A 26,419-nucleotide genomic window follows, 5' to 3' on the forward strand; every position below is an offset into this window, starting at 1 on the left:
GCTGTGGACAAGGGGGATACAGAGGTGGCTGTGGACTGTATTCCTATTATTCACTCTATTTAAAAATGTAATCTGCAAACGTGTCTGTGTTATATAATAAAAATGCAGCTATCTACCTCATTAAGAGCGCCGCTCACGTGACCCGCAGCCTCTCTCTTTTCCTCGTCTGACAATTGCAGCGGGCAGGGCAGAGAATGATGTCAGTCAGGAGGGAAGAAGAGGAGGAGGGGAGCCCCGAGCAGCGCTCTTAATGAGGAATATAGCTGCAATTTTATTATATAAAACAGACACTTTTGCAGATGACATTTTTAAACAAACATCTTGTCCGTGAAATAATCACTGGCACTGACGGGCCCAGTGCAGCCCGCGGGTTGTCGACCCCTGCAGTACGCCAAGAGCGTCTTCACTTCAGACAGCTGCACTTTGTGGTGTTCTCTGGCAGGAACAGTGCTGATGCAATGATCTTGGCACACACCCTATTTACCAATTTTTTTTTTGGCCGAATTTCATTGATATGTTAAAGTGACATTTTATAAGTAGCACCACACCGTGGTGTTGCAATGTGGTAGTTTGCATAGCAATCTGCTGCACTGAAGAAAAAAAAATACTGCATGCACTACTTTTTCTAAGTACACACCACTACATTGCAGTGATGTGAACAGACACCATAGGGTACAAGGCTTTCTGCCTTGTCTTGCACTTGGACTGACTAAAAAAAGCAAACTAAATAAAAACAAAGTAAGACTAGTACATTTAATTGCAAAGCAAAGTACATAAAATGTTACTGACTTACAGGTGTTACATATCCCAGTACATCCGCAGTAACATGACGCTCCTTCACATTTTTGATGCAGTAACTCTGGTGATCAAGCACTACGTCCTTGGCCTTAACATCAGTGGAGACTAATCCTCTGGCTTGGACAGGGAGATCAGAAAGGTGTGTCTGCAAATATAGAGATAGAATGGTATATAAGTGGAAAACATCTGGTTCACACCTCATAGATTGACCTAAATTCCTTTAAAGAAAACCTGATATTTGCCCAACAGCTTTGCCTTAATTTAATATACACCAGTATACACTTATCTTTTTGTCACTCCTCCACGGCTCTATTCAGAGCCAGTAGTGGAAGAAGTACCCATTTCATGTGACATTGCTGGGCAAATCACACATACTCCAGGAAGCCCAATGTCCTGTGTAAGCTCCAACTCTTGCTATCCATACCTTACACTGGATTTACCTTTGCTCCAAGCAGCTGAACAGAATGACTGGGGAGAAATAGGAGGAAAGTATTTGCTGATGGAGAGGGCTTCATTAAAGTGAACCTGTTTGTCCTGCATAGAAGTAGAATTGGGCTTTAAGGTATTGAAGCTACTTCTGTGTCTTGAAGACTAACTTTAATCAATTTTTTTCAAGTTTTGCTTGAAATAGGGAAGAAATTAATTTTTTTTTTGTCTGTGACTACACTGATTTTCCCTTACCTTCTGTGCCTGTGACACCAGCATAGGAGCATGTTTCACTGGGACAGGAAGGTACAGACAGCCAAAAAAACATTGCCTAAAATTCTAACCCTTCTCCACTTTACTAAATATGTTTTTAGTTTTGTCTATTTCCCGACTGGAGAGAATTCCCATTACTTCCATTACTTCTTTCCTGACAGGCAGTGGCACCGCTGTTGTGGATAGAATAACGATTATTGCTATGTCTTACAACAGCCAGGCATAGCGGTAATTCATTAGTTGTATTACTGTTATTAGCTAATTATCCCCTGCACATTGTGTCATGTGGCCCTGTTACAGTATGTAGACCATATTAGTCACATGACACATTGCAGAGCCATCTGAGAAGCTCATTTGCAGGGTTGAGGCTCTGTAATTAATGATTACACTATGACCAGGCAATGAAAGAAATTACATTAATCAATTGACACTGTGATGCATACAAAGCCAGGGATAACAGCTGCTGGGGGGAAGACTGCATGTACAGTTGCTTTTAGTGAACTGTATGTACAAATATATGGCTGCTGGGGGAATGTAACTATATATGGCAGCTCACAAATATCATAACAGATCAATGCTGATCCAAGTCTGCAGTATCAGTCTCCTAGGTTTACACTGTGTGTTCAGGTCCTGGCAGAAACAGAGCACATCTCACTCCAAGACATAATCTAGCATATAAATAATCGCTGCAAACATATTCAACTTTGGTGTGAAGTAAATGAAAGACAGGCTTCAGCTCAAATCCCACCGATTGGTCACACCCCTCTGACATGTTACACCCACACTGGGCTTAATCTTAGAGGTTAACCTCTACAATTAAAGCGGACCTTCAGTCATTTTTTTCATCTTTCCATCTATTAAATCTTCTGCCCTTGTTGTTTTAAATTTGGATAGTAAAACATTTTTTTTCTGCCAGTATACAGCCCACTTCCTGTTTCTTTTCTGGTAAAAAGCCTAGGCTTATGACATCATACACAGCTCTCTCTCTCAGTCTTGTGAGAGTTTGCCAGGAAGGGATGGGGGTTGAGTCATACAAGGGCCAATGAGAGCTACAGGGCTGCAGGGATGGAGGTGTGTAAATCCAGGAAGTGAAAAAGCAAAATGTTTGGATTTTTTCTTCCAAAGCCTGGCTTCACTTATCTTCTAGAGCACCTTATAGGCCTCCAAAAATAGTCCAAGGCCTTTTGGGCTTGTGTTGATGGCATTAGTTTGAGATGCTTATCAATCAAAATGTCCTGGCCCGTTGACACAGGCCATAAGGTACTCTATTATACATATACTGACTTGAGTTAAAAAGTGGACACTTTGGCCCAAACATTTGTGACAGGAAGACTTAATGAACTACCACAGCGCTGTCGTAGCAGTCGTACAAGCTGACAGCTGCAAAATCTGTCGGACATGTAGTTTTCCCATTCTCACCTTGTAATTTTCCCATCCCACAGAACACTGTGAATGGATGACGTGTCCTGGGGGGGGCGGAACACCACACGGTCGCATTTTTTTGTAGATTGTGACAGCTAACAAGGGGAGTAAAGATCCTTGGCTAGCTGTCAGAATGGGCCTTTGGGGGGAACGGGGCTGGTGCATCTGTAACATTATACCCTGAATATGGGTGTAACATGCAACATGTTACAAAAGGTAAACTTATACTTTAAAGTGGCATTAACCTCCTGTCGATCCCTCACAGTAAATATACTGCAAGCAAACAGCAGGTGCAGGTGCATGCACGCGCCTCCTGCTGACCCGTGCTGTAATTGGACACAGTATGAGTTTGGCAGCATCCCTGAAGATTAGTAAGTAAAAGCAGCACACATTACACTTGTTAGGCACACAGTTACCCTCTTCACAGTCAGTGTGCATCCTGAACCGCATTACTCAGTAAGGCTAGGCATAAAGTCACCTGCTTTTTAAAGTTATAGAAGCCAAATATATTTATTTTTCTCATGTCATCCACTATTCAAGCTCTGGGTTAAGCTAATTATGTCCCACTGTTAGAAGAAAAGAAACATTCGACTTAAAATGTCCTCCATTACTTATCCAAAGTGTCCAATTCACTTTTAGAGCCATTGTTGTTTTTTTTTACTACTTGTTTGTTATATTTCACTGTATCATAAAACCTGTATAGCAGTATTGGGATGGATTTACGAAAGGCAAATAGACTGTGCACTTTGGGAGTGCAGTTGCAATGAGGGGAACCCTATCTTCAACAGTTGAACAAAGTAACACAGAGAATATTCATTTCACTAAGCGTTTGTCTTGGTAGGGCCCCTGTAAGGCCCCTTTCACACTGGGGCGGTGGGGGCGTCGGCGGTAAAACAGGGCAATTTTTAGCGCTGCTTTACCGTTGTTTTTGCGGCGGTATTCGGCCGCTAGCGGTGCGGTTTTAACCCCCACTGGCGGACGAAAAAGGGTTAAAACCGCTCGCATAGCGCCGCTATAGCCGCGCTGCCCCATTGATTTCAATGGGCAGGAGCGGTTAATACACCGCTCCAAAGATGCGGTTTGCAGGAGTTTTGTTTTTTCTCCTGCCAGCGCACCGCTTCAGTGTGAAAGCCCTCAGGCTTTCACACTGAAGAAATAGTAGAGGCAGTTTTAGGTCGGTTTGCAGGCGCTATTTTTAGCGCAATAATGCCTGTAAACCGCCCCAGTGAGAAAGGGCTCTAATTCCCCATATCTCTAACAGTAAATAAGCAACTTACCTTTTTGCTGCTCTGATCCGACTTCCTGTTAGATGGTGGCTACACAGTAAAAACAATTTCATGAAAAAAGACTGCAGGGCCATTAAGTGGTGGATGTTTATGGATTATTTTGGAAACTAGGGATGTTGTTTGGTGTCACTTTACCAAACTATAGACAAAAAAGGCAAATTTGATTATTTTAGCTGCAAATAGAAGCAAGCAAAACATCAACATCCTCAGTTTTACCAACACGTTTTACTTCTTGGTAAAGATTGCATCAGTGACCCTTTCACTGAAGAGAACCATTACTTCTATGAACAGTTTCTTAATCAAATACTTATGACAATTTTTGTTTAGAAAGACAACTAAAACTCAGTTTCATTGCACAGGTACATAATGTGAAAGTACGTTCTGGCAGTGGAATTTCTGCATAGCTAGTGTTTCTTTTATCACACACTTTGAAAGACATCCGAGTATTTGTTACCTTACCTTTGTCTCCAGATTCCTTGCAGATGCTTTCTTTGAGTCACTCTTCGACAAAGTGGCATAAGCCAATTGGCAAGCGACAGCTACCACGAGCAGAACATACAGCAGTCTCATCTTTTCAAAGCTGACTCACTGCAACAAGAGAATGTCCAAAGTGACACAGCAGATACTAACCAGAGCTGTGAGTTTTGCTACTGAAGTGTGGGAGGGAGCCTGGCATAGAGCTGGAGGCAATGAGGTCTGATCATCCGACCCTTCATTTCCACAAGCACTGGCTGTCCAGCTCTATAGCAAACCAGGCCAGTGAGCAATACCACGCTTCTCCTCTGAACTGGAATTCATTCACAGCAAGTGATTTGTCTCTGAGCAGACACTAATTAATGCACATTAATTATACTGCTACATTTATTTAGTGAAAATAACCCAAATTAATATATATTATTTAGTTTGTAGGAAAGTTATAGAGTCCACAAACTATTGTATACATATCTGAAAATTGATCAGTCCTGATGTACTGACGGCCTATATCATTTCTTGAGATCCGAAAACACCTGGACAGTACAAATATTCCCCACGTGACCCCTTTTTGGAAAGTAGACAGTCCAAGGTATTTAGTAAGAGGCATGGCAAGTTTTTTGAAGTTGCTATTTGTCGCTTTTTTTGGAAAATTCAATTTTTTTTTACTAATTCCAATTTTTTTTTTTTTTTTACATATTTTCACCAGTGCAGTACAGCATCATCATATAACTGGTGTGGTGGTGATCAGAGACACTGACTGGTGACAGTATGTATTACATTTTTTGTTTACATACAGCGATCGAAGCAGTAAAGTGTTACTATAGTAACACTGTACTACTCTGGGGAGGCGATCAGGATTTATTTATTTTTTTATACACACTATAGTTGCTTATAACTTTGAATTTTATTTATAAGCCACCATTTTTTTTTAATGAAAACTATCAATTTAGTGTTTACTACTGTGATTAGCTGTGATTGGCGACAGCTAATCACATGGTACAGATTGGCTGTGATTGGCCCCGTCTGTACCATATGATCACAGGGACCAATCACAGAGCTCATCACAATAGTGCGCAATGAATGGCATGAAAGTGGCATTCATTGTGTACAAATGTCATGTGACATGCTGTTTTTGGCTACAGCGATCACAAGGTACCGGCAGCGGGCGTGTACAATGATCTGTCATCGGCCGTGTCCGGTGAACACAGTGGGTGACAGATCATGTTGCAGCGTCCAATGATGTCCTCCCGGGATAATAGGGGTTAAAGTGATATTACCTTCCTGCCAACCCCTCACAGTAAATATACTGTGAGTGGGCAGCAGGTGCAGGTGCATGCATGTGCCCCCTGCCAACCTGTGCTGTGATTGGATACAGCACGAGTTTGACAGCAGATTTCAGCCAATGATTTCAGCTGAAACCTGCTGATCGCCTGTGTCCAATTACAAACACACAGAACTCTTTGTTCAGTGAAAAGCGATCTGGCTGTTTCTTCTACCTGAAAAGCAGGGAGAAAAAAACAGCCAGATTAGTAAGTAAAATCAGCACACAGTTAAGCACACAGTTAAACCTTTGATTGCCCCTAGATGTTAACCCCTTCCAAGCCAGAGTCATTAGTACAGTGTGAGTGTACATTATTATCACTGATCAATGTATTAGTGTCATTAGCGACATCAGTGTCAGTTAGTGACCCTCCTAGCCAGTGTCTGTTAACATTAGATTGCCCTCCACCCTATCACAGTCACACTGTAAGTCGCTGATCACCACCATTACAGTATAGCGTCTATAGCTGCATAAAAATTCCACTATATATAAAACAAAGTTTGTAGAGGCTATAAAATTTTCACACAAACCAATATACATAGAGATTTTTTTTTCTACCCAAGACAAGTAGATTTTTTTTTTCAGAATCTCCGGTCTTTTTTTCTTTTATATAAAAATAAAAACACAGTGGTGATCAAGTACCACCAAAAGAAAGCTCTATTTGTGAAGTGTGGGAGTCATCATGGCCCAGCCATTCAAGCAGCTGGAAATGCGAACCCAGAAGATTGGGGGAAGATGAAAGTATCCAGGACCTGCTGGATCAGACACAGCACAGCACTGCGTAAGCTCTGTTTGACAGGTAAGTCTGTTGTAATGTGCTAATATTTAGTGCATACTAGCACATTATGGTGTAGCACCCCCCTAGGTAGGTGCTAGAAGAGAGTATAGAGTATAGTTTTTGGGTCTTTCTGCTTACCAGGAAGGCTGCCAGGTAAATTTAGATGCTTCCTGCCTACCAGGGATCCATTGATAGGGTCTCCTCATGGTGCTGCTCATGTTGTTTTAATGTTCTACACTGGTCCAAAAGGACGGGGCATGTTGGACAGTGGGTGGAAACCTGACAAACGAGAGCATAGGCATAGTTACAGCCCTGGCCATTGGTTGAGGAAAGTGCCTCAGTGCATGCTGATGACTGTATATATGCCAAGGGCACATGTGCTCAAGCTTCGGCTGGAAAACAGGGTCCCGGAGGGAGGGGGAAGCTGCCCCTACTTTGCACAGGCTGCCCTACAGCCTCAGGGCCTGAATCCAAGTAAAGCTGCAACCCAGATGTCCTGCAGATGACTGGAGATACACCAGGAAGGATCTGTTTCTGCCTACTGTGAGTACGGATCTGTGTCATGGGGCCTGTCCTGTGAGGGCCATCCCTTCAGCTAGCAGAGTCAGTGGATGGGTGTTAGTCAAAGGGGATGCTAGTGAGTGTCCTGAAGATAAAACATTTTAATCAAGTCCACTGCCAGAGCAAGCAAAGGACTTATCCCTCCCATACAAGTGCAGTATGGTATAGCAGAGAGTCTGCTACCAAATTCAACCTGGTGAGGCCAAGTGAGAGTTGTTCTCATCTGTAATTAGTTCAAATTGGAGTATCCCACTATTCTCTTCTCCCATCCAAGTTCCAACAACAAATAAAAAAAAAAAAAAACACCATGGATTGATTATTTGATAACGAGCAAATAAGAGTATGGTTGGTTGTGTGAAAACACCTAGTAACTGGCAGCAAGAAAATCAGGGGGAAACCCAGAGAAGTTCACACACAGCAATCCCTACCGAGGGGGGGGGTGCTACAATGGTATAAACCTGTTGGAGGCCCATAAAAGAAAACAAAAACAAAAAAAAAAAGTTTAAAACCGCTTTAAAGCCTAACTCCAGTTATCCTTAACCTCTTCCCATCCAGCCTATTGTAAAATGATGGTTGGGGAGGGAGCTTCCTCATCCTGGGTGGATGTCATATGACGTCCTCCCGATGCACGTCTTGTGAGCGGCCTAGGGGCCATGCAGCTGCGCCATCTGTCCCTTGTTGTGTCTACCAGACACATTGGAAGACAGATCATTTGTTCTGGGCTAACCTTTCTACCATGAATGGATGCCATTCTTAAAAATTACTGCTTATAACAGTGATCAGGTCATCACTGTAATAAGCAATAATAGTGAAAGGAAAAAAAAAACTGTTTACCTCCCCAGAGCAGTACAGCATCACTATGGTGCTCTAGTCACAGTATGTAAAAACAATTGTTAAAAAAAGTTAAACAAATTAGAAAAAAAATTCACATACAGTCACCAGTATATGATGACGCTGTACTGTTCTAGTGACATTATGTAAAAAAAAAAAAAATAATAATAATTACTCACCATGCCTCTTACTAAATACCTTGGACTGTCAACTTTCCATAAAGGGGTCATTTGGGGGTATTTGTTGTACTGTCCTGGCATTTTAGGGCCTCAAGAAATGAGGCCACCAGTACATCAGGAATGGTAAATTTTCAAATATGCAGTGTATATATTTTTATTTATTTATTTATTTTTAATATATATTATACACCCCTCACATTTTTGTAAATATTTTATTATATCTTTTCATGTGACAACACTGAGGAAATGACACTTTGCTACAATGTAAAGTAGTGAGTGTACAGCTTGTACAACACTGAAAAATTGTCTGTCGCCTCAAAGTAACTCAACACACAGCAATTAAAGGATAAGTAAAGGTTTGTTTAAAAAAACAGAGTAGCCCCGACCCTCCTCTTCTGTGGTCCCTCAGCGGCACTCCTGGCTCCTCCTTTTCGCAAGTGCCCCGTTGGAGAGCGACTCTCCTTCGGGGCACTCGTGCGGGCACACTTCGAAAGCAGACACCAGCACTCAGCCCCGCCCCCGCATCATTGGATTTGATTGACAGCAGGGGGAGCCAATGGCTGCGCTGCTATCAATCTATCCAATCAGGACCCAAGACACTGGCTGGAGCTGGTGTGCTCGTCCCCGTCACTGGAAAGACTGGGTTCAGGTAAGTAAAAGAGGGGCTGCTGCATCACATGAGGTTTTTCACCTTAATGCATATAATGCATTAAGGTGAAAAACCTTGAGGGTTTACAACCCCTTTAATTTCTAAACCGCTGGCAACAAAAGTGAGTACACTTCTAAGTGAAAATGTCCAAATTGGGCCCAAAGTGTCAATATTTTGTGTGGCCACCATTATTTTCCAGCAGTGCCTTAAACCTCTTGGCATAGAGTTCACCAGAGCTTCACAGGTTGCCACTGGAGTCCTCTTCCACTCCTCCATGATGACATCACAGAGCTGGTGGATGTTAGAGACCTTGCCCTCCTCCACCTTCCATTTGAGGATGCCCCTCAGATGTTCAATAGAGTTTAGGTCTGGAGACATGCTTGGCTAGTCCATCCCCTTTACCCTCAGCTTCTTTAGTAAGGCAGTGGTCGTCTTGGAGGTGTGTTTGGGGTCGTTATCATGTTGGAATACTGCCCTGCGGTCCAGTCTCTGAATGGAGGGTTTCATGCTCTGCTTCAGTATGTCACAATACATGTTGACATTCATGGTTCCCTCAATGAACTGTAGCTTCCCACTGCTGGCAGCACTCATACAACCCCAGACCATGACACTCCCACCACCATGCTTGACTGTAGGCAAGATGCACATGTCTTTGTACTCCTCACCTGGTTGCTGCCACACACGCTTGACACCATCTGAACTAAATACGTTTATCTTGGTCTCATCAGACTACAAGACATGGTTCCAGTAATCCATGTCCTTAGTCTGCTTGTCTTCAGCAAACCGTTTATGGGCTTTCTTGTGCATCTTCTGTAGAAGAGGCTTCCTTCTGGGACGACAGCCATGCATACCAATTTGATGCAGTGTATGGTCTGAGCACTAACAGACTGGCCCGCCCATACCTTCAACCTCTGCAGCAATGCTGGCAGCACTCATACGTCTATTTCCCAAAGACAACCGCTGGATGTGATGCTGAGCATGTGCACTTAGGTGAGGCCTGTTCTGGGTGGAACCTGTCCTGTTAAACCGCTGTATGGTCTTGGGCACCGTGCTGTAGTTCAGTTTCAGGGTCTTGGCAATCTCTTATAACCTATGCCAGTGATGGCGAACCTTGGCACCCCAGATGTTTTGGAACTACATTTCCCATGATGCTCAAGTACACTGCCGAGTGCATGGGTATCATGGGAAATGTAGTTCCAAAACATCTGGGGTGCCAAGGTTTGCCTTTAACAGACCTATGCTATCTTATGTAGAGCAAAAATTCTTTTTTTCAGATCCTCAGAGAGTTCTTTGCCATGAGGTGCTATGTTTTTTTTTTTTTTTTTTTTTAATTCCTTTATTTTGTACAGAAGGCATAGATACATAGTCCAGAATACGTCAGGTCATACATTTTCATACATTAACACGTTTTGAGTCATATGAATTGAATCCGTAGACCAAAATCAGGTTATCCACCAAACAAGTGTGGTACTATAAGTATGTTCTAGCCAAACATATGACTTTTCCATATATGATAAATCAAGGTTGCCCACAAATGGGCCTCCTTGCATAAACCTTAAACTGAAATTAAACATTTTTGATATGAAATGCAATGTTTAAACCATTGAAAGCAGGTATGTTTTATGTTATACAGGTATATATTTCCTGCTCACCATGAATAATATCTGCTCATTTAATTCGTTAACGTTCTCCCCGGCTGCTTGGTGAACTGGTCAATACAGAAGAACCTATAGTGGAAGAAAGAATAGAAATAGGAGGGAAAGCGGGGTAGAAGAAAGACCAGGAAGGCTTGGAGGGAAGGATGGGAAGAGGGCAAGAAAGAGGAGGTTGGAAGGGAATGGCTGCAACACCGCCCCCCCATCGGCCCCATCTGCCAGATCCCATAGGGGTGTGTACAGGTATTCGTTTTGATAGGATCTACGTGGTTTTCATCTCAGGTAGACGGGGATTGTGCTTGAGCCAATTCCTGTAGATATGTGTTAGTACCAACAAAACATCTCCAGGGTCTCCATTTGTCATTAAATTGTTCCTCCTTGTTTTGTAGAGTTGCAGTAAGTTCCTCCATACGTAGGATACAGTTTACTTTTGAATACCAAAGGACCCTGGTTGGTGGAAGGGGATCTCGCCATAGCGCTGGAATACATGCTCTCGCTGCATTCAGAAGTTGCATGGTCAGTGTTTTCTTGTACTTTCGGATCGGTCTTGCGGTTAGGTGTAGAAGGCATGCAGCTGGGTTATCTTTGCGTTCCACCGAGGTCAAACTTTGAATAGTCGAGGTCACCTCCTCCCAAAAGGGTCTCAGGACCGGACACGACCAAAAGATGTGTAAAATACTTCCCACCTCTCTGTCACATCTCCAACACCTATCCGACAGCGAAGGGTTCATTTTATGCAACATGTATGGGACTCTGTACCACCTGGTCAGGATTCTGTATCCCGATTCTTGATACTGGCTCGCAATCGAGGACTTGTGTGCCAAAACCAAGACCTTCTCCCTTTGTTGAGTGGAAAACTGAATCTCCAGGTCCCTTTCCCATTTCAGTAGGAACTCTGGGATCGTGTCCTCCCCTTGACAGGTGAGAAGACTGTATATAAATGAGAGTGTGTGTCTTATAGGTTCCCCAGATTTACAAAGGGAATCCAGTGGAGTGTGACCACGAGGGACATAGGGGACCTTCTGAAAAGTCTTCAGAAAGTGTCTAAGCTGGAAAGTGCTAAGACTGTCTAACGGAGGTTCAATGAGTCTAGAGATAGTGGTGGCAGATGGGAATTCACCCCGGGGCCAAATCTCACCTAGGGACTGCTTCTCAAAAGTAATTAATTGTCTCAATCTACGACTCGTAAGTCCGGGGGTAAAATCCGGGTTACCTATGATAGGTGTCATGGGGGAGGGTAACGGTGATAGGTCCGTGGATCAGAATATTTTCCTCGTCACCGGGAGGGTGGCTCCTATCAGCGGGTGGGTTCTCAAGTCCGCCGGAGGTGGGGACATGAGCCACGGGGCCGAGAGTAAGGGGATAGAGGAATCCTCAATTTCCATTCCCACCCATTGTTTGGAGTCCCTGTTGCAGTGCCAATCGGCGATCCTAGCCAGGTGAACAGCTTGGTAGTACCGGAAAACATCCGGGAGCCCGATGCCCCCCTTCTCCTTAGGTCTGGTCAATGTTTGCATTTTTGTTCTGGGGGATTTATGAGACCAGATAAACTCCCTCACAGTAGACTGAATTTGCTTAAAGAAGGTCGTTGGTAATTTGATCGGTAATGTTTGGAGTATATATAAAATTCGGGGTAAGGCCGTCATTTTCAGGGCGTTACACCGCCCAAACCAGGTCAAGGTTAGTTTGTGCCACGTCTGGAGGTCTATCTTAAGTCTCTGAAGTAAGGGTAGGAAGTTACTGGTATGTAGGTGTGCCAAGTCCGGAGTGATGTCCACCCCCAGGTAGCGGATAGATTTCTCCGCCCATCGGAAGGGGAAGGATTTGCTCATATTTGCTGCTTCCGTGGCTGGTATTGTGATATTCAACACTGCGGACTTGGCACAATTGACTTTGAAATTTGAAACTTCCCCATATAACTTTAGAGCTGACAAGATGTTGGGCAATGTGATCCGTGGGTTGGAGACGAAAAAAATCAGATCGTCGGCGAAGGCCGCGATTTTGTGATGCCCAGAGGACTTCGTGATCCCGGTTATATTGGGATTCCCACGGACACTACACATGAACGGCTCAAGGGTCAGAATAAAAACGAGTGGAGACAGGGGGGACCCCTGCCTCGTCCCGTTGGAGATGTAAAAAAAGTCCAAACGCCACTCGTTCACCCGTACCGCCGCCGAGGGAGCCGAGTAGAGAGACGATATCCAGCCTCTCATGTTTGGGCCAACACCAATATGCTCCAGAGTGGCCCGCATAAAATGCCAGGCCACTCTGTCAAAAGCCTTTTCCGCATCCGTAGAGAGTAGCAGAAAAGGCTTCTTGACCGACCGTGCTTCATGTATAAGGTTGAGGACCCGAATGGTATTGTCTCTCGACTCCCTCAGCGGTACGAACCCTGCCTGGTCCAGGTGGATCAAATGTGGAATATGCAGTAGAATTCTGTTAGCAAGAATTTTGGAAAACAATTTAAGATCTACGTTTAGCAACGCAATTGGGCGGTAATTACTGCAGTAGTTAGGATCTTTCCCTTCTTTTGGGATCAGGGATATATATGCCCGTAGAGAGTCTACCATGTTTGTACTGCCCTCTTTTAATGCGTTGTATGCTCTCAGAAAGTGTGGCAATAAGTTAGACCCAAATGTCTGGTAGTAGGTCAGGGTGAAGCCATCCGGCCCCGGCGCCTTTCTAGGCTTCGTTTGTGCCAAGGCTAGCGAGAGTTCTTCAGGTGTGATGTCTGCCTCCAAGGAGTCACCTACATCAGCTGGCAAAGTAGGCATACCCGAAGACCTGATGTATTCACCCGCTGCCACCTCCCTCTCCGTCAGAGACCCAACAGGTTCCCCCCTGCGTAAATTATATAATTGTTGATAGTAAGCAGCAAATTTGTTGGCTATATCTCTGGAGGTATGAACTTTTGACCCCTGTGAGGTCACTATAGAGGGAATGTAGGTGCGTTGTCTCGGGCCACGTAGCAGTCTGGCCAGCATGGTGCCTGGCTTATTGGAGAATTCGAACATGTGCCTTCTGGCCCAGGCCAGGTTCTGTACTGTTTTATGGTACAAAAGGTCTTTCAATTCACCCCTAGCCTTCAATAAGGCCTTGAGATGTGTTTCTGCTAAAGACTGCTTGTGTAGCAGCTCGAGAGCCCGCACCTGGGATATCAAAAGATCAATCTGTTTGGTTCTTTCCCTTTTTTTTGCAGCCCCCATCCTAATTAACTCCCCTCTTATTACGCATTTATGGGCCTCCCATACTGTCACTGGAGACAGCGAGGGGTCTATGTTTTCGGAGAAATAATTAGTTAGCGACCTACTTATCTCTTCACGTACCTCCGGGGTTTGCAAGAGTGATTCGTTTAGTTTCCAAGTTGGGGGGGACCTGAGTTCTGTATCCCAGCATAGGGTGGCATGGGTGGGAGCATGGTCAGATAGGGAGATGTGATCAGTTTGGGATGAGGTGACAAAAGGGAGATCTTTATGTTGGATCTGAAAGAAGTCTATCCTGGAGTATGTACCATGCACCGCAGAGAAGTAGGTATAATCCCTCTCCTCAGGGTGCATGATCCTCCAAGGGTCAACCAACTGTAAGTTAGCTAATTCTACCTTGATTTTTTTCAGGTATGAGAAAGACAAGTGCGACGCCCCTCTCGAGACGTCTAATAGAGGTTCTGGAGCAAAATTAAAATCTCCGCCCATCAGGAACAAACCCTCCCGGAAATCTAGGATTAAGGGAGTGAGTGATCGCATGAAAGACAGGTGGTCAGAATTAGGGAAATAGACGTTAACCAGGGTCACTGTGGTATTTCAGATTTTGCCTTTTAAGAGCAAATACCGCCCAAGTGGGTCTGCCCTCTCCTCCAGCAGCGTCCACGGTAGAGATCTGGCTATCAATATGCTGACCCCCTTTGATTTTGACAGGGGGGAGGGAGCATGGTATACATTGGGAAAGTCCCTATTACATAGTCTGGGGACCGCTGACTGCTTGAAATGCGTTTCCTGGATGAACGCCACTTGTGAGCGTGTTTTTTTGAGATCTGAGAGCAATCTGGAGCGTTTTTCCGGTGTAGCCAGACCCCTAACATTGAGGGAGGTAAATTTTATCTCCCCTCGGGAGCGTGAACCCGGGGGTACCCCCGGGGGGGCCATGTCGCGCACCAATATCAAAGCGGGGAAAATAAAAGGGGGTTCAAGGGGGTATAAAGCAAAGGATAAGGGGAGGGGGGGTAAAGTCAAAAGAGAGAGGGGGTGGGAAAGAAGGTGCAAGAGAAGGGGATGGTTAGACACAGCGGGAAAGACTGGGAGTGAAAAGAAGGAGAAAGTAAAGCGGAAAGAAGATGAAGGATAATACTAAGAAGGACAAATAAATTCTCCTACTGTTGCTATACTAAGCCTTGCGCAAGTATGCGCTACCTATTAGTGGGTGTGTGGAAGACTAGACTCTGCAACACAATGGGAGACGTGTCGACAGGAGAGAACCGGTATGATAGGAGATACCAGACTATTACCGCTATAAACAGAAGCATAGTAAGAGTCCAATAAACTAACTCAGCTTCTACAATGCAGAACCTTCAGACTGTGTGTATGCAACCCCCTGCGGTGAAGTGTATATGGTCTAGGAAAGCTATATGTACCACCTTCCTACCACAATATAAGTACTACAGCTAACTCTGGTAACTAGCAGCAGAAAAGTAATAAAACTGCATGCGACTCCGTGCCATTTAAATTAGGGCTCTCCCAGCACCGCCACCTCATGTCCCCAACAAAAAATGAAAGGAAAAAAAAATAACGAAGGGTAACCTAAATGCCCTTAGGAACACTGTGGAACAATGAGGGGAAGGCGCGGCGAGACGGCCCCAGTATCATTTGAGTCTAAACATCCATTTTAGGCACTGCATCATTACACCTGGGAGTAAAAAGTTGCAGCAACATACACACATTAAGCCCTTTAAACATTTTATGACCTACACACGGAACTGTGTGGGTATGTTGCGAGTTCAAAAAGGATATCAATGTGACCTGGGACTCTGAGGTCCTCAAGAGTCCCCCTCTTGTCTCACGATAAGAACCATTCTACTACGGTAAGTTCGATCAAGACTCCGGCGAGGTGGGGTTGTCTCTCGAGGATATCCTGGATCTTGAGCGCCATTGTCGCCTGCTGGGTCTTTGGGGTCTTGGTGATGCAGATCGCGAGCTGTTGAAGGTGATCGGGAAGTCCAGCCAGTTGGGTACAGAAAACCCAGGGATCGCCAGTAATCTAAACAAATCCGGGAGTTGGTCCGGCCAACGCAGCACAAAAGAGTTGTTCCCTTTCAGCACAATCAAATGGAAGGGGTGACCCCATCTGTAGGTGGCTCCGTTCGCTCTGATTGCTTCGAGTAGTGGTCGTAGTTGGCCTCTCATGCGCAGGGTGAGCCGCGATAAATCTGGGAAAAGTTGCACCGATGCACCATCAAAGTCCAAAGGGCCCTGAGTCCATGCCCTTCTCAGTATTTCTTCCTTAATTGTGTAGTAGTGAACTCTTGCCAATACGTCTCTCTGTGCGAGATCATCTCCTCCCCTAGGACCCTGCACACGGTGCACTCGATCCAATTCCAACTCATCTGTGGGTGGTTTGTCCAATAATCGATTGAATATGGCCACTATCGTAGCTCTAAGATCACCTCCTGATGTGGCTTCAGGCAGGCCGCGCACTCTGATGTTGTTTCTCCTGCTGCGATTTTCGCCATCATCTATGGAGAGTTGCATCAGGATCAGGCGCCTTTTATAATCCACATGAGCCTTTTCCATGTCTGACATTCTTGATTCTAGCAGAGAGGTAGAAGTTTCCACCTCAGATACCCTAGAGTCTACAGTATCTATCCTCTGTTTAAGATCATGAATTTCCTTAGATAGGGTATTCACAATAGAAGCTGCACACTCAGTAATGTTATTTTTAGTGGGGAGGAGGGCGATTAACTCTTTCCAGCCTTCAGGGAATGATTGCCCCTGTGTGTTGGCAGACTGAACAGATAAGCAGCTATCTATCTCTGGGATTCCTGGGGATAGGATCGGGGAGTCTGGTCTGTTAGGGAGAGATCCGTTACCTTGAGAGGCACTGGGGAGCCCTTTGCCTGTCTTCTTAAGCGATGCTGTGCCTGTGTTGTTAGTGCGTGGCGGCGCCATCTTGGATTCCGGGGCCTGTGACGGAGTGGCCGAATTCCGGAGAAAATAGGCTGCAATGTCCGCGGTTCTGTTGGCTGCGGGTGATCCCGGAGGTCTGTCCGTCATGGACATGTAGTTGTTCAGGCGGTATGTGCGCTATAGCCGGTTCTCAGCCTGAACGAGGCACGGAGCTCCCAGAAGAAGCTGCCTCACAGCGCCATTGCCAAGCCACGCCCCCCCATGAGGTGCTATGTTGAACTTCCAGTGACCAGTATGAGAGAGTGGGAGCGATAACACCAAATTTAATACACCTGCTCCCCATTCATACCTGAAACCTTGTAACACTAACGAGTCACATGGCACCAGGGAAGAAAAATGGCTAATTGGGCCCAATTTGGACATTTTCACTTAGGGGTGTACTCACTTTGTTCCGGCACCTCCAGCACTGAATGTAGGTAATGGCAAGCGGTGCTGGGGTGTGCTGAAGGGTCTATTGTTGATGGCTGCTGGGGATCTATTGTTCCTGGAGGGGATATATTTTTATTTGCGGAGGTCTTTTATTGTTGCTGGTGGGGGGAGGGGGGGGATTATATTGTTAGTGGGATCAGTTGTTACTGGAAGTGATCTACTGTTGAGGGAGGGGTCTATTGTTGCTGGAAGGCATCAATTTTTGTGTGGCAGTCTATTGTTGCTGGTGGGGGAACTATTGTTGGTTGGGCTTATAGGGAGTGGTCTATTGTTGCTGGTCGATGCTGTTCTGTTGTTGCCAGGGTCTATTGTTGGTGGGGTCCATTGTTGCTGGGAAGGGTCTACTGGTGCTGGCTGCAAGGGATCTACTTTACTGCTTTTCTTGTTATTAACAAATTCCATACAAATTACTTATCAGCACAAAATGATACTTGGTTCTGTATTCTCTAAAAGGGGTGGTGCTGGGAGGTGGGTAGGGGGTTGAACCAAGGGATGTTGCTCAGAGGTGGGTAGGGGCAGAGACGAGAGGTAACTCAGAAGGATGGAGTTCCTGTACCTATTCTCTGAGAAAAAAAAAAAAGCTATATATGGCTGGAAGTTTAAAAAAAAAAAACAATATAAAAATAAATCCAATAAAATAGTGTAGTATTGTATTAACGTAAAGCGTTCCGCCTGAAAAAAATAAAATATAAAAGTCAGCAGCTACAAATACTGCAGCTGCTGACTTTTAAAATAAGGACACTTACCTGTCCGGGGCGCCCGCAATGTCCTCACCCAAGGCCGACTCGTCCCTCCGCTCTGAGTGGAGGCACTGGCATTGCTAGTAAGTGAATCAGCCTGGTTCCCTACTGCGCATGCGGGAGTCGCTCTGCATGTTCTGAGTGGTCCCTGCTGTCTTCTGGGACCTGTGTGTCTCCCAGAAGACAGGGGGGGGGGTGGGTGGAGGAGGGGCTGGACATGGTGTAGATCAACGCAGATAGTGCGGCAATCTTTTGTCGGAAGTGGGAGAAAAACTTGTATTAGTCAGGTATCTGCACCTCCCTCCCCACTGATAGGTGCCAAATGTGACACCGGAGGGGGGAGGAATCCAGACAGTGGAAGTTCCATTTTTGGGTGGAACTCCGCTTTAAAGTGGTCTCTATGCATGAAGGTAAAAAACCTTCTATGTGCAGCAGCCCCCCAGATATTTACCTTAGCCCCATTGCGATCCAGCAACGTGCACAAAAGTCTAGGCAAGTGGTGAACCTTTTTGAGCCTGAGTGCCCAAATTGCAACAGAGGTGTACAGAGCAGTGTGTTGGTGGACAGAACTCCACTTACCCCACTATACGTCTGATCCCTGGGAGGGATCTGAGCCCCCAGTAATCCCCATTCTCCAGGGGCAGCAGTGAGAACTCTACACTGCACTCTCCAATCTCTGAGCACTTTCTAGCTATATTGCTCTCTTCAATAGAACTCGGTTCTCCCCAGCAGGGAATAGCTCAGTCCATCTCTGGTGCAGCTATGGTTAAATTAGCCTCAGAACCTGTGTAATTCATGTGTGTTCGTGTCTAAAGGGATGAGGTGGCAACCCTAATCGTGGGTTGCATCAGTATTATGGTTGCCTGAAAGGGCCAGTTGTATCTGTAAGACTATATAAATGGATCTACTCTTAATCATATTAAATAATTACCTGTGCATTCAATAAATTGCTGGTTTTAATAATAACTTAAAGGGGTTGTAAAGTTATTTTTTTTTTTTTTTTAAAATAACAAACATGTTATACTTACCTTCACTGTGCAGCTCGTTCTGCACAGAGTGGCCCCGAACCTGGTCTTCTGGGGTCCCTCGGCGGCTGTTTCAGCTCCTCCCCGCAAGCATTTACCACCTTCATGCGAGCTCCCTCGCACGGTGGTGAGTGCTTGCGGGCGCGCTCCCGTGATACAGCCGGCGGCTATAGCCGCTCGCTGTATCACTCGGCCCCGCCCACCGGCGCGCCGCGTCATCGGATGTGATTGACAGCAGCGCGAGCCAATGGCTGCGCTGCTTTCAATCCATCCACTGCAGCCAATCAGCGACCAGGCTGAGCTGCAATGAAGCTGACGAGGAGCGAAGATTCGAGGCGTCAGGTAAGTAAAACGGGGGGCCTGGGGGCAGCGGTACTGTCAAAAGTTTTTTCACCTTAATGCATAGAATGCATTAAGGTGAAAAAATTTTTACCTTTACAACCCCTTTAAAGAGGTAGTAAACCCTCGCCCCCGCAAAGAAAAAAAAAAAACACTTCAAGACAAAGGTAAAATGAGCTAGTATGCATCGCATACTAGCTCATTATGAAATACTCATCTTAGAACGAAGACCTCTCAGTGACACCCACACACCGCTGAGACGGCTGACATCTTCCCTGCTGTTTTTTCCGGGTTTGCAGGCTCTGGCACTGTGATTGGCTGGAGCCACAATGACGTCACTCCCGCCCCAAAGAAACGGGATAGACGGCCGTTCCTTCAGATCGCATGTGTCGATGACGTAATCAGTGCAGTATACAGTAATTATCTCCTATACAGTGTAAGTTTAGGGGATATTTACAGTACCTATTAGGTAAGCCAAGGGGAGTTTACTTCCTCTTTAAGACTTAAGCTGTGAAGGAGAGGTGCAGACCGGCACTGAGCTCATTCACACTCCTGTAGAAGATGATGCAATTCTGAAAAGGAGGGCCGCACACCGCTGGTATCATCCACAAGAAACGTTATTGGAGATCGCTCAGACAGAACGTGGTTCTGCCAAGGTGTCCTGTCTGAGCAATCTCCAATAAAGTTGCCTGTGGATGATACCAGCGGTGTGCGACCCTCCTTTTTAACTGGCATAGAATTATTATCATAATAATTATAAGCAGATGTCCACAGCACCCCTCCCCCCCCAACATCAGATTACAAGAGGCCCCCCACCATCAGAGGTTAAGAATCCTCCACTCTCCCTTACATCCTTACATCACAGTGCACCCCCTTGTGCTGCCAGGAAGAACCTGAGGGTGGAACCGAGAAGCAGAAAGTGACAGGGTCTGGAGGAGGACCAGAGTATAGCTGGAGTCAGCTGCCTGAGTCTGCTGATTGCTGAGACCAGGGGAGGCAGAGATGAGGAGGTGCTGTGGCTGCACAGGATCTGTAGGAAGAGTTCTGTCCTCCTTCCTGCTTGGAGGGGGGGGGGGCTGCAAAGACGAGCCTCTCCAGGGCTGCACAGAGAAAAGCAGGATCTGGCGGAGAAGTTCTGTCCAAGGGCTGTTGCTTCAGTTTGTGTCAGTGCGCATGTGCCGATGACGTAGGTCGGCACCTGCAAATAAAGGGGTTATCTCCTAAACTGTGCAGGTTTAGGAGATATCTGGGGTAGTTACAGGTAAGCCTTATTATAGGCCTTATTATAGGCTTACCTGTAGCACAAAGTGATCTGTAAGGGTTTACAATCACTTTAAAGTGGAGTTCCACCCAAAAGTGGAACTTCCACTCATCAGATTCCTCCCCCCCTCCGGTGTCACAGTTGGCACCTTTCAGGGGGGAGGGGGGTACAGATACCTGTATATTACAGGTATCTGTACCCACTTCCGGCATAGATAGCCGCAGAATCTGCGGTTATTTACGCCACTTCCTGCTCCCTCCCCGATGCCTGCTGGGAAACACACGGGTCCCAGAGGCAGCAGGGACCATCCGTATTGCGCTGCGCGACTCGCGCATGCGCAGTAGGGAACCGGGAAGTGAAGCCGCAGGGCTTCACTTCCTGATTCCCTTACCGAAGATGGAGGCGGCAGCACCCGAGGACGGAGAGACGCTTCGGTCTCGGGTGCCGACATCGCGGGCACCCTGGACAGGTAAGTGTCCATGTTTTAAAAGTCAGCAGCTGCAGTATTTGTAGCTGCTGACTTTTAAAAAAATTTATTTCGGCGGCGCTCCGCTTTAAGGTGAACTTAGACCCGCCATACATGGTTCAGCATTAACTGGCAGAGAATCGATCCATTAGTGGGGAGGCTGAATCAACTTGGGTATAACCAGCCTGCCAAATTCGCTTCCGATTATCACAAGTGGCTGCTAGCGTTATTCACCGTCTTCTCCCGGCGGAGACAATGGCCCGGCAGGAGGGTTCCCCGCATCCACACTGCCTGTATTCACGGGGGAAAATCGAGAAAATCAAGAAATTTGCTCTGTGTATAGCCGGTGTAGCGTCATATATGGTGACCCATCACATTTGGCTACCCGCTGGAGTGCGCATGCGTGACGCCGCCATATGTGCTCCAACACTTTTACGACACACTAAAACCGTCAGATAGTGTGACGGAACTGACGTTGAACTGCGCTTGCGCAGTTATTATGTGGCTCCACCCCTAAGTCCAGGTTCAAGCCCCACCATCCAAGTGGACACAGAGTTAGAATATAATTATGCCGAGCGAAGCGAGGCCATGCCCGAAGCGTGGCAAGCGAAGCTATCCCGCGAGGGGCCCTGTTGCAAAGTGGCTTGAACCTGGACTTAGGGGCGGAGCCGCTTTTAGTGTGCTGTTTTGTTGTAAAAGTGTTGGAACGCATATGGCGGCATCGCACACGCGCACTCCAGCGGGTAGCCAAATGTGATGGGTTGCCATATGTGACGCTACGCCGACCTAACCCTTTAAACAGTTTTGAATGCTTGGTGGGCGGGAAGATTTGCGGATCATGTGACCAATCTTTAGTCTGGACCCAGCGCTCGGCCTTCGTGCAGGGAGTGCGCTCTCAGGACACACCGGACACATAGGTGTGGCATGTTAGGTGCTGATAAAGGGGTTATTTATTTTATTTTCTATATAGTACAGAAATGTCAGTATTTGTAACATAGGACTGGCTACTTAGTGTTCCATTTCCTTCATCGTCTAATGTCATCCCACAGAGCCAGCCCTCCTCCACATGGCCACTACACACACAGCCGTGACCGGAGAGGGCGCTCATTACACAGCACACAGCTCCCTGCACGTCATACAGCCCGGCTCTCCTCACTGGGAACGTCATTCCTCACCACACACTCCGTACACACAGAACAAGGGGTGTCCTATATTATCATTACAACAACCTGCCAGCCTGGGAGCCGCTCACAACTCTCCACACAGCACTTCGTGTTACCTGACTCACTGGCGATGGCAATGTCCGCGTACAATCAAGTTTATTGAAAAATGTGAAAAAAAAAAAAAAAAAAAGATATTTTTGTTTCCGCCCTGACTGATAACACAAGGTGAGGGCGGCATCAAATACGCGCGTCGATTGGATAGCATGACAAAAAGGGGCGGGGTGAAGTGGGACTGACTGGTAGTGATTGGTCTGATTTTGTAGGCCGTGTCTTGTCGGGTGGGTCCTGCCCCCTCATACTCTATATCAGTGATATAAATGGAAGTGATGAGTGTATCTGTGAGAGGTTAGCTGCTAGTAGTGTGAGGTGGAGAAGTGCCCCTCGCTCTCTGTCAGCACAGTAGGGCTGTGGAGAAATCACTGCTTCCTTCCAGTATATATTTTCTTGGCATTTACTGATACTGCAGCAGTTGTGTATGACAACCAGTTTCAGATAAAAAAGTAGAACTAAAGTCAAACTTTTTTTTTTTTTTTAACTACTTCCTGTCCAGACCAATTCTGACATTTCTCTCCTATATTTCAAAAGGAAGTAAATCCTGATGGGTTTTACTTCCTCTTTTTTTTTTCCCTGCAAAGGTAAAGCATAATGAGCTACTATGCATGGCCACTTTAAAAATCATCATTTTTTTGCTAGAAAAATACTTGGAACCCCCAAACATTAGATATATTTTAAGCACAGGCACTAGAGAATATAATGTTTTTGGAAAAAATACACTTTAACCACTTCAGCTCTGGAAGATTTACCCCCCTTCATGACCAGGCCATTTTTGCAATACGGCACTGCATTACTTCAATTGACAACGGTTGTGCGACGTTGCACCCAAATAAAATTGATGTCCTTTTTTTTCCCACAAATAGAGCTTTCTTTTGGTGGTGTTTAACCACTTTCTGCCTGCCGGCTGTATGACGGCCTCCCAGAACGACCACTCTCGCGCGCCTGTGGGGGCACGCATCGCCGTGATCGGTGGTGCGGTGTGTCAGTCTGACACACCGCTACACACATCTTGGTAAAGATCCTCTGAGGGAGGCTCTTTACCAAGTGATCAGCCGTGTCCAATCACGGCTGATCATGATGTAAACAGGAAGAGCCAGTGATCGGCTTTTCCTCACTCACATCTGACAGACGCAAGTAGAGGAGAGCCGACCGGCTGCTCTCCTGACAGGGGGGGTCTGTGCTGATTGTTTATCAGCGCAGCCCTCCCTCAGATGCCCATCCAAGACCACCAGGATGCCACCAGGACCACCAGGTATGCCACTCTAGACCACCAGGAAAATGCCCAGGCAGCTGCCAATCAGTGCCCATCCTCAGTGCCTGCCAGTGCCATCAGTGATGCCTATCAATGCCATCCATCAGTGCAGCCTTTCAGTGCCTATCGGTGTTGCCTATCAGTGCCACCCATGAGTGCCCATCAGTGCCGCCTATCAAGGCCCATCAGTGCTGCATATCAGTGCCACTTATTAGTGCCGCCTACCAGTGCCCATCGTCAGTGCCACCTCATTGGTGCCACCTCATCAGTGCCGCCTTATCAGTGCCCATCAGTGAAGGAGAAAACTTACTTATTTACAAAATTTTATAACAGAAACAAAAGAAAAACTTTTTTTTTTCAAAATATTAGGTCTTTTTTCATTTGTTTAGCAAAGAATAAAAAACACAGAGGTGATCAAATACCACCAAAAGAAAGCTCTATTTGTGGGAACAAAATGATAAAAATTCTGTTTGGGTATAGTTTAGCATGACTGCGCAATTATCATTTAAACAGCGACAGCGCTGAAAGATGAAAATTGGCTTGGGCAGGAAGGGGGTGTAAGTGCCCTGTACTGAGGTGGTTAATCACCTATGTGGTTTTTATTTTTTGCGCTACAAAACAAATAGGACAGACATTTTTGAAAAAAACAGTATTTTTTACTTTCTGCTATAAAACATATCCAGTAAAAAATTTAAATGTCTTCATCAATTTGGGCCAATATGTATTCTACTACATACAGTATTTATCGTAAAAAAAAATCCCAATAAGCGTATATTGATTGGTTTGCGCAAAAGTTATAGCGTCTACAAACTATGGCATATAATTATGGAATTTTTTTTTTTTTACTAGTAATGATGGCGATCAGCGACTTATAGCAGGACTGTGACATTGCGGTGGACAAATCGCACACTAAGTGAAACTTTTTGAGGACCAGTGATACTAATACAGTGATCAGTGCTAAAAAATATGCACTGTCACTGTGCTAATGACACTGGCTGGGCAGGGGTTAACTTCAGGGGCAATCAAGGGGTTAACTGTGTGCCTAGCCTGTGCTTGTACTATGGGAAGGTAGAAATCCGTGTCCCTGCTTTGCAGAAACACAGGATCAAGGCTTTCCCTTCTAACAGAACTGCGATCTGCCTTGTTTACATAGGCAGACTGCCATTCTGCTTGTGTCCCGAACGATCGTCGTGTCCCGGCAAACATCAAGCCCGCTGGACCCGCTGATTGGCTCCAGCTGTGTCCAATCACAGCAGGAGCGGGGCCAAAGGCAGCACATGTGCGTGCCCCAGACCCAGAAGTACAGGATCATGTACTGCATGATCCTTGCCGTTGTATATTTACAGTATACAGTTGGCAAGTGGTTAATGAATTTTAATGCAAGAAAACACAATACTGTATATATCTCAATTTTTTGTAAAATATAAAAGATGATGTTACCCCTCTACCCTGGAAAGTATGAAATCAAAATAAGATCTCATCTCTGTCAAAAACGGAAGTGATATCATGACATCGCTTCCAGCCTCCCAGGACCATGGAGATGGCCTGGGACACACGGGAGAGCCTGGAGAGGCACTGGTGGTCAGCGGGAGGGAAAGAACGTCCCCTCCTGTTGCCTGTAAAAGATGGCTTTACATTACAGAGAAACAATGGCTGAAAAAAAGATACATACCAGGATGATGCCTGTAGCTGCAGGCATTGTGTCAATACAACCACTGAAAGTCTAGGGCATCATATGACGTTCTATGGGTGGGAAGTGGTTGGCTAACTTGCCTGTGTCATTGTGGGACATTCTGTTATGGCTGCAGTGAGCTTGTTCCCTCTAGTGTTCAGCCTGGATATTGTGTCGTTATCTCCTGAATGGAGAGAGAGAGATAGAGAAAGAGAGAGAGAGAGAGAAAGACCACTACTGAAAGCAGGGGATTGTGGGATATGTGGTCCGGAGAGCCAGGATTTACATTGGAGCCAGTGTTGCTGCAGACTACAAGTTCCAGCCGGCTGAGAAAGAGAAGGATGCTTGGTGAGGACATAAATAGCCTAGTCCAGGGAGGAGCTCTTCCTCTTGGGACCACGGCCTGCAGCTGAGAGCAGGGACCCAGCAACTCTGGGGAATGTGAGCAGGCGCCGCAGTCTGGACAGCGAGGGGAGTCTTCAGCAAGTGAGTATTACTTCTGCAGACAGATCCACCATTGCTAGCTCCTGGTCAGCTGAGTGACTGCTCATCGTCACCGGTACAGACCCAGCTGAATTCCAGTGTCGCCAGGTGCACAGCCAGGCACTCTTCACTGGTTGCAGATTCTTCAAGAGCCTGTTCTGGGAGGTCCTATTCCCTTGAGCCTTGGTATCATCAGGATTGGTGAGCAGGTAGAACCCCACCCTATGTACACGCTATAAAAGACACTGCATGCAGACACCTTTACCTCATCTCATCACATGAAAGCTTTTAACAGAAAAGACTTTGCATATGCTATTCACTATTGCTGGTCCCCATTGCACAGAAATCTCCCTGAGCCCTTGTTGAGCTAGCTGAAAATTGTGAACTTCTACACTACAGGGACTTCTCTACTCTTCTCTTCCTCCCCACTTAAAGGGCTCAGTACATAATATCTGCACACATTAAAGAGGTTGTAAACCTCTCTGTGTCAGTTGTACCTATAGGTAAGCCTATAATAAGGCTATGACTGGACTGCAGATGGATGCGGGGACAGCGCAGGTATTGTTTGCAGGGGAACAATGGCTGGTGTCAACAGTGATCAGGTGTAGCACCATAGCAACTGCAGATCAAACAGAGGCTAAGATGG

At 45.9% G+C, this 26,419-nt stretch overlaps 1 protein-coding gene across 6 annotated transcripts in view; it reads right to left on the minus strand.

Moving 5' to 3' along the window:
* CHID1 (chitinase domain containing 1) overlaps positions 1–26,419 on the minus strand; it is a 1,258,939-nt gene that overhangs the window by 1,184,814 nt on the left and 47,706 nt on the right. For 2 of the 6 annotated variants that reach the window (XM_073604839.1, XM_073604844.1), the window contains exons 1-3: positions 22,369–22,453; positions 4,665–4,793; positions 794–943 (exon numbers count right to left, since the gene is read on the minus strand). In XM_073604839.1, coding sequence (XP_073460940.1) covers positions 794–943; positions 4,665–4,775 — 261 coding nt within the window. In that variant the 5' untranslated portion in view covers positions 4,776–4,793; positions 22,369–22,453. Of the gene's footprint in view, positions 1–793; positions 944–4,664; positions 4,794–22,318; positions 22,454–26,419 lie in introns of those variants that run through there. The other 4 variants (XM_073604841.1, XM_073604840.1, XM_073604843.1 and 1 more) reach the window with 3 other exon arrangements.

Source organism: Aquarana catesbeiana, linkage group LG11 (assembly GCF_042186555.1).
Source record: "Aquarana catesbeiana isolate 2022-GZ linkage group LG11, ASM4218655v1, whole genome shotgun sequence".
NCBI classification, from domain to species: domain Eukaryota; kingdom Metazoa; phylum Chordata; class Amphibia; order Anura; family Ranidae; genus Aquarana; species Aquarana catesbeiana.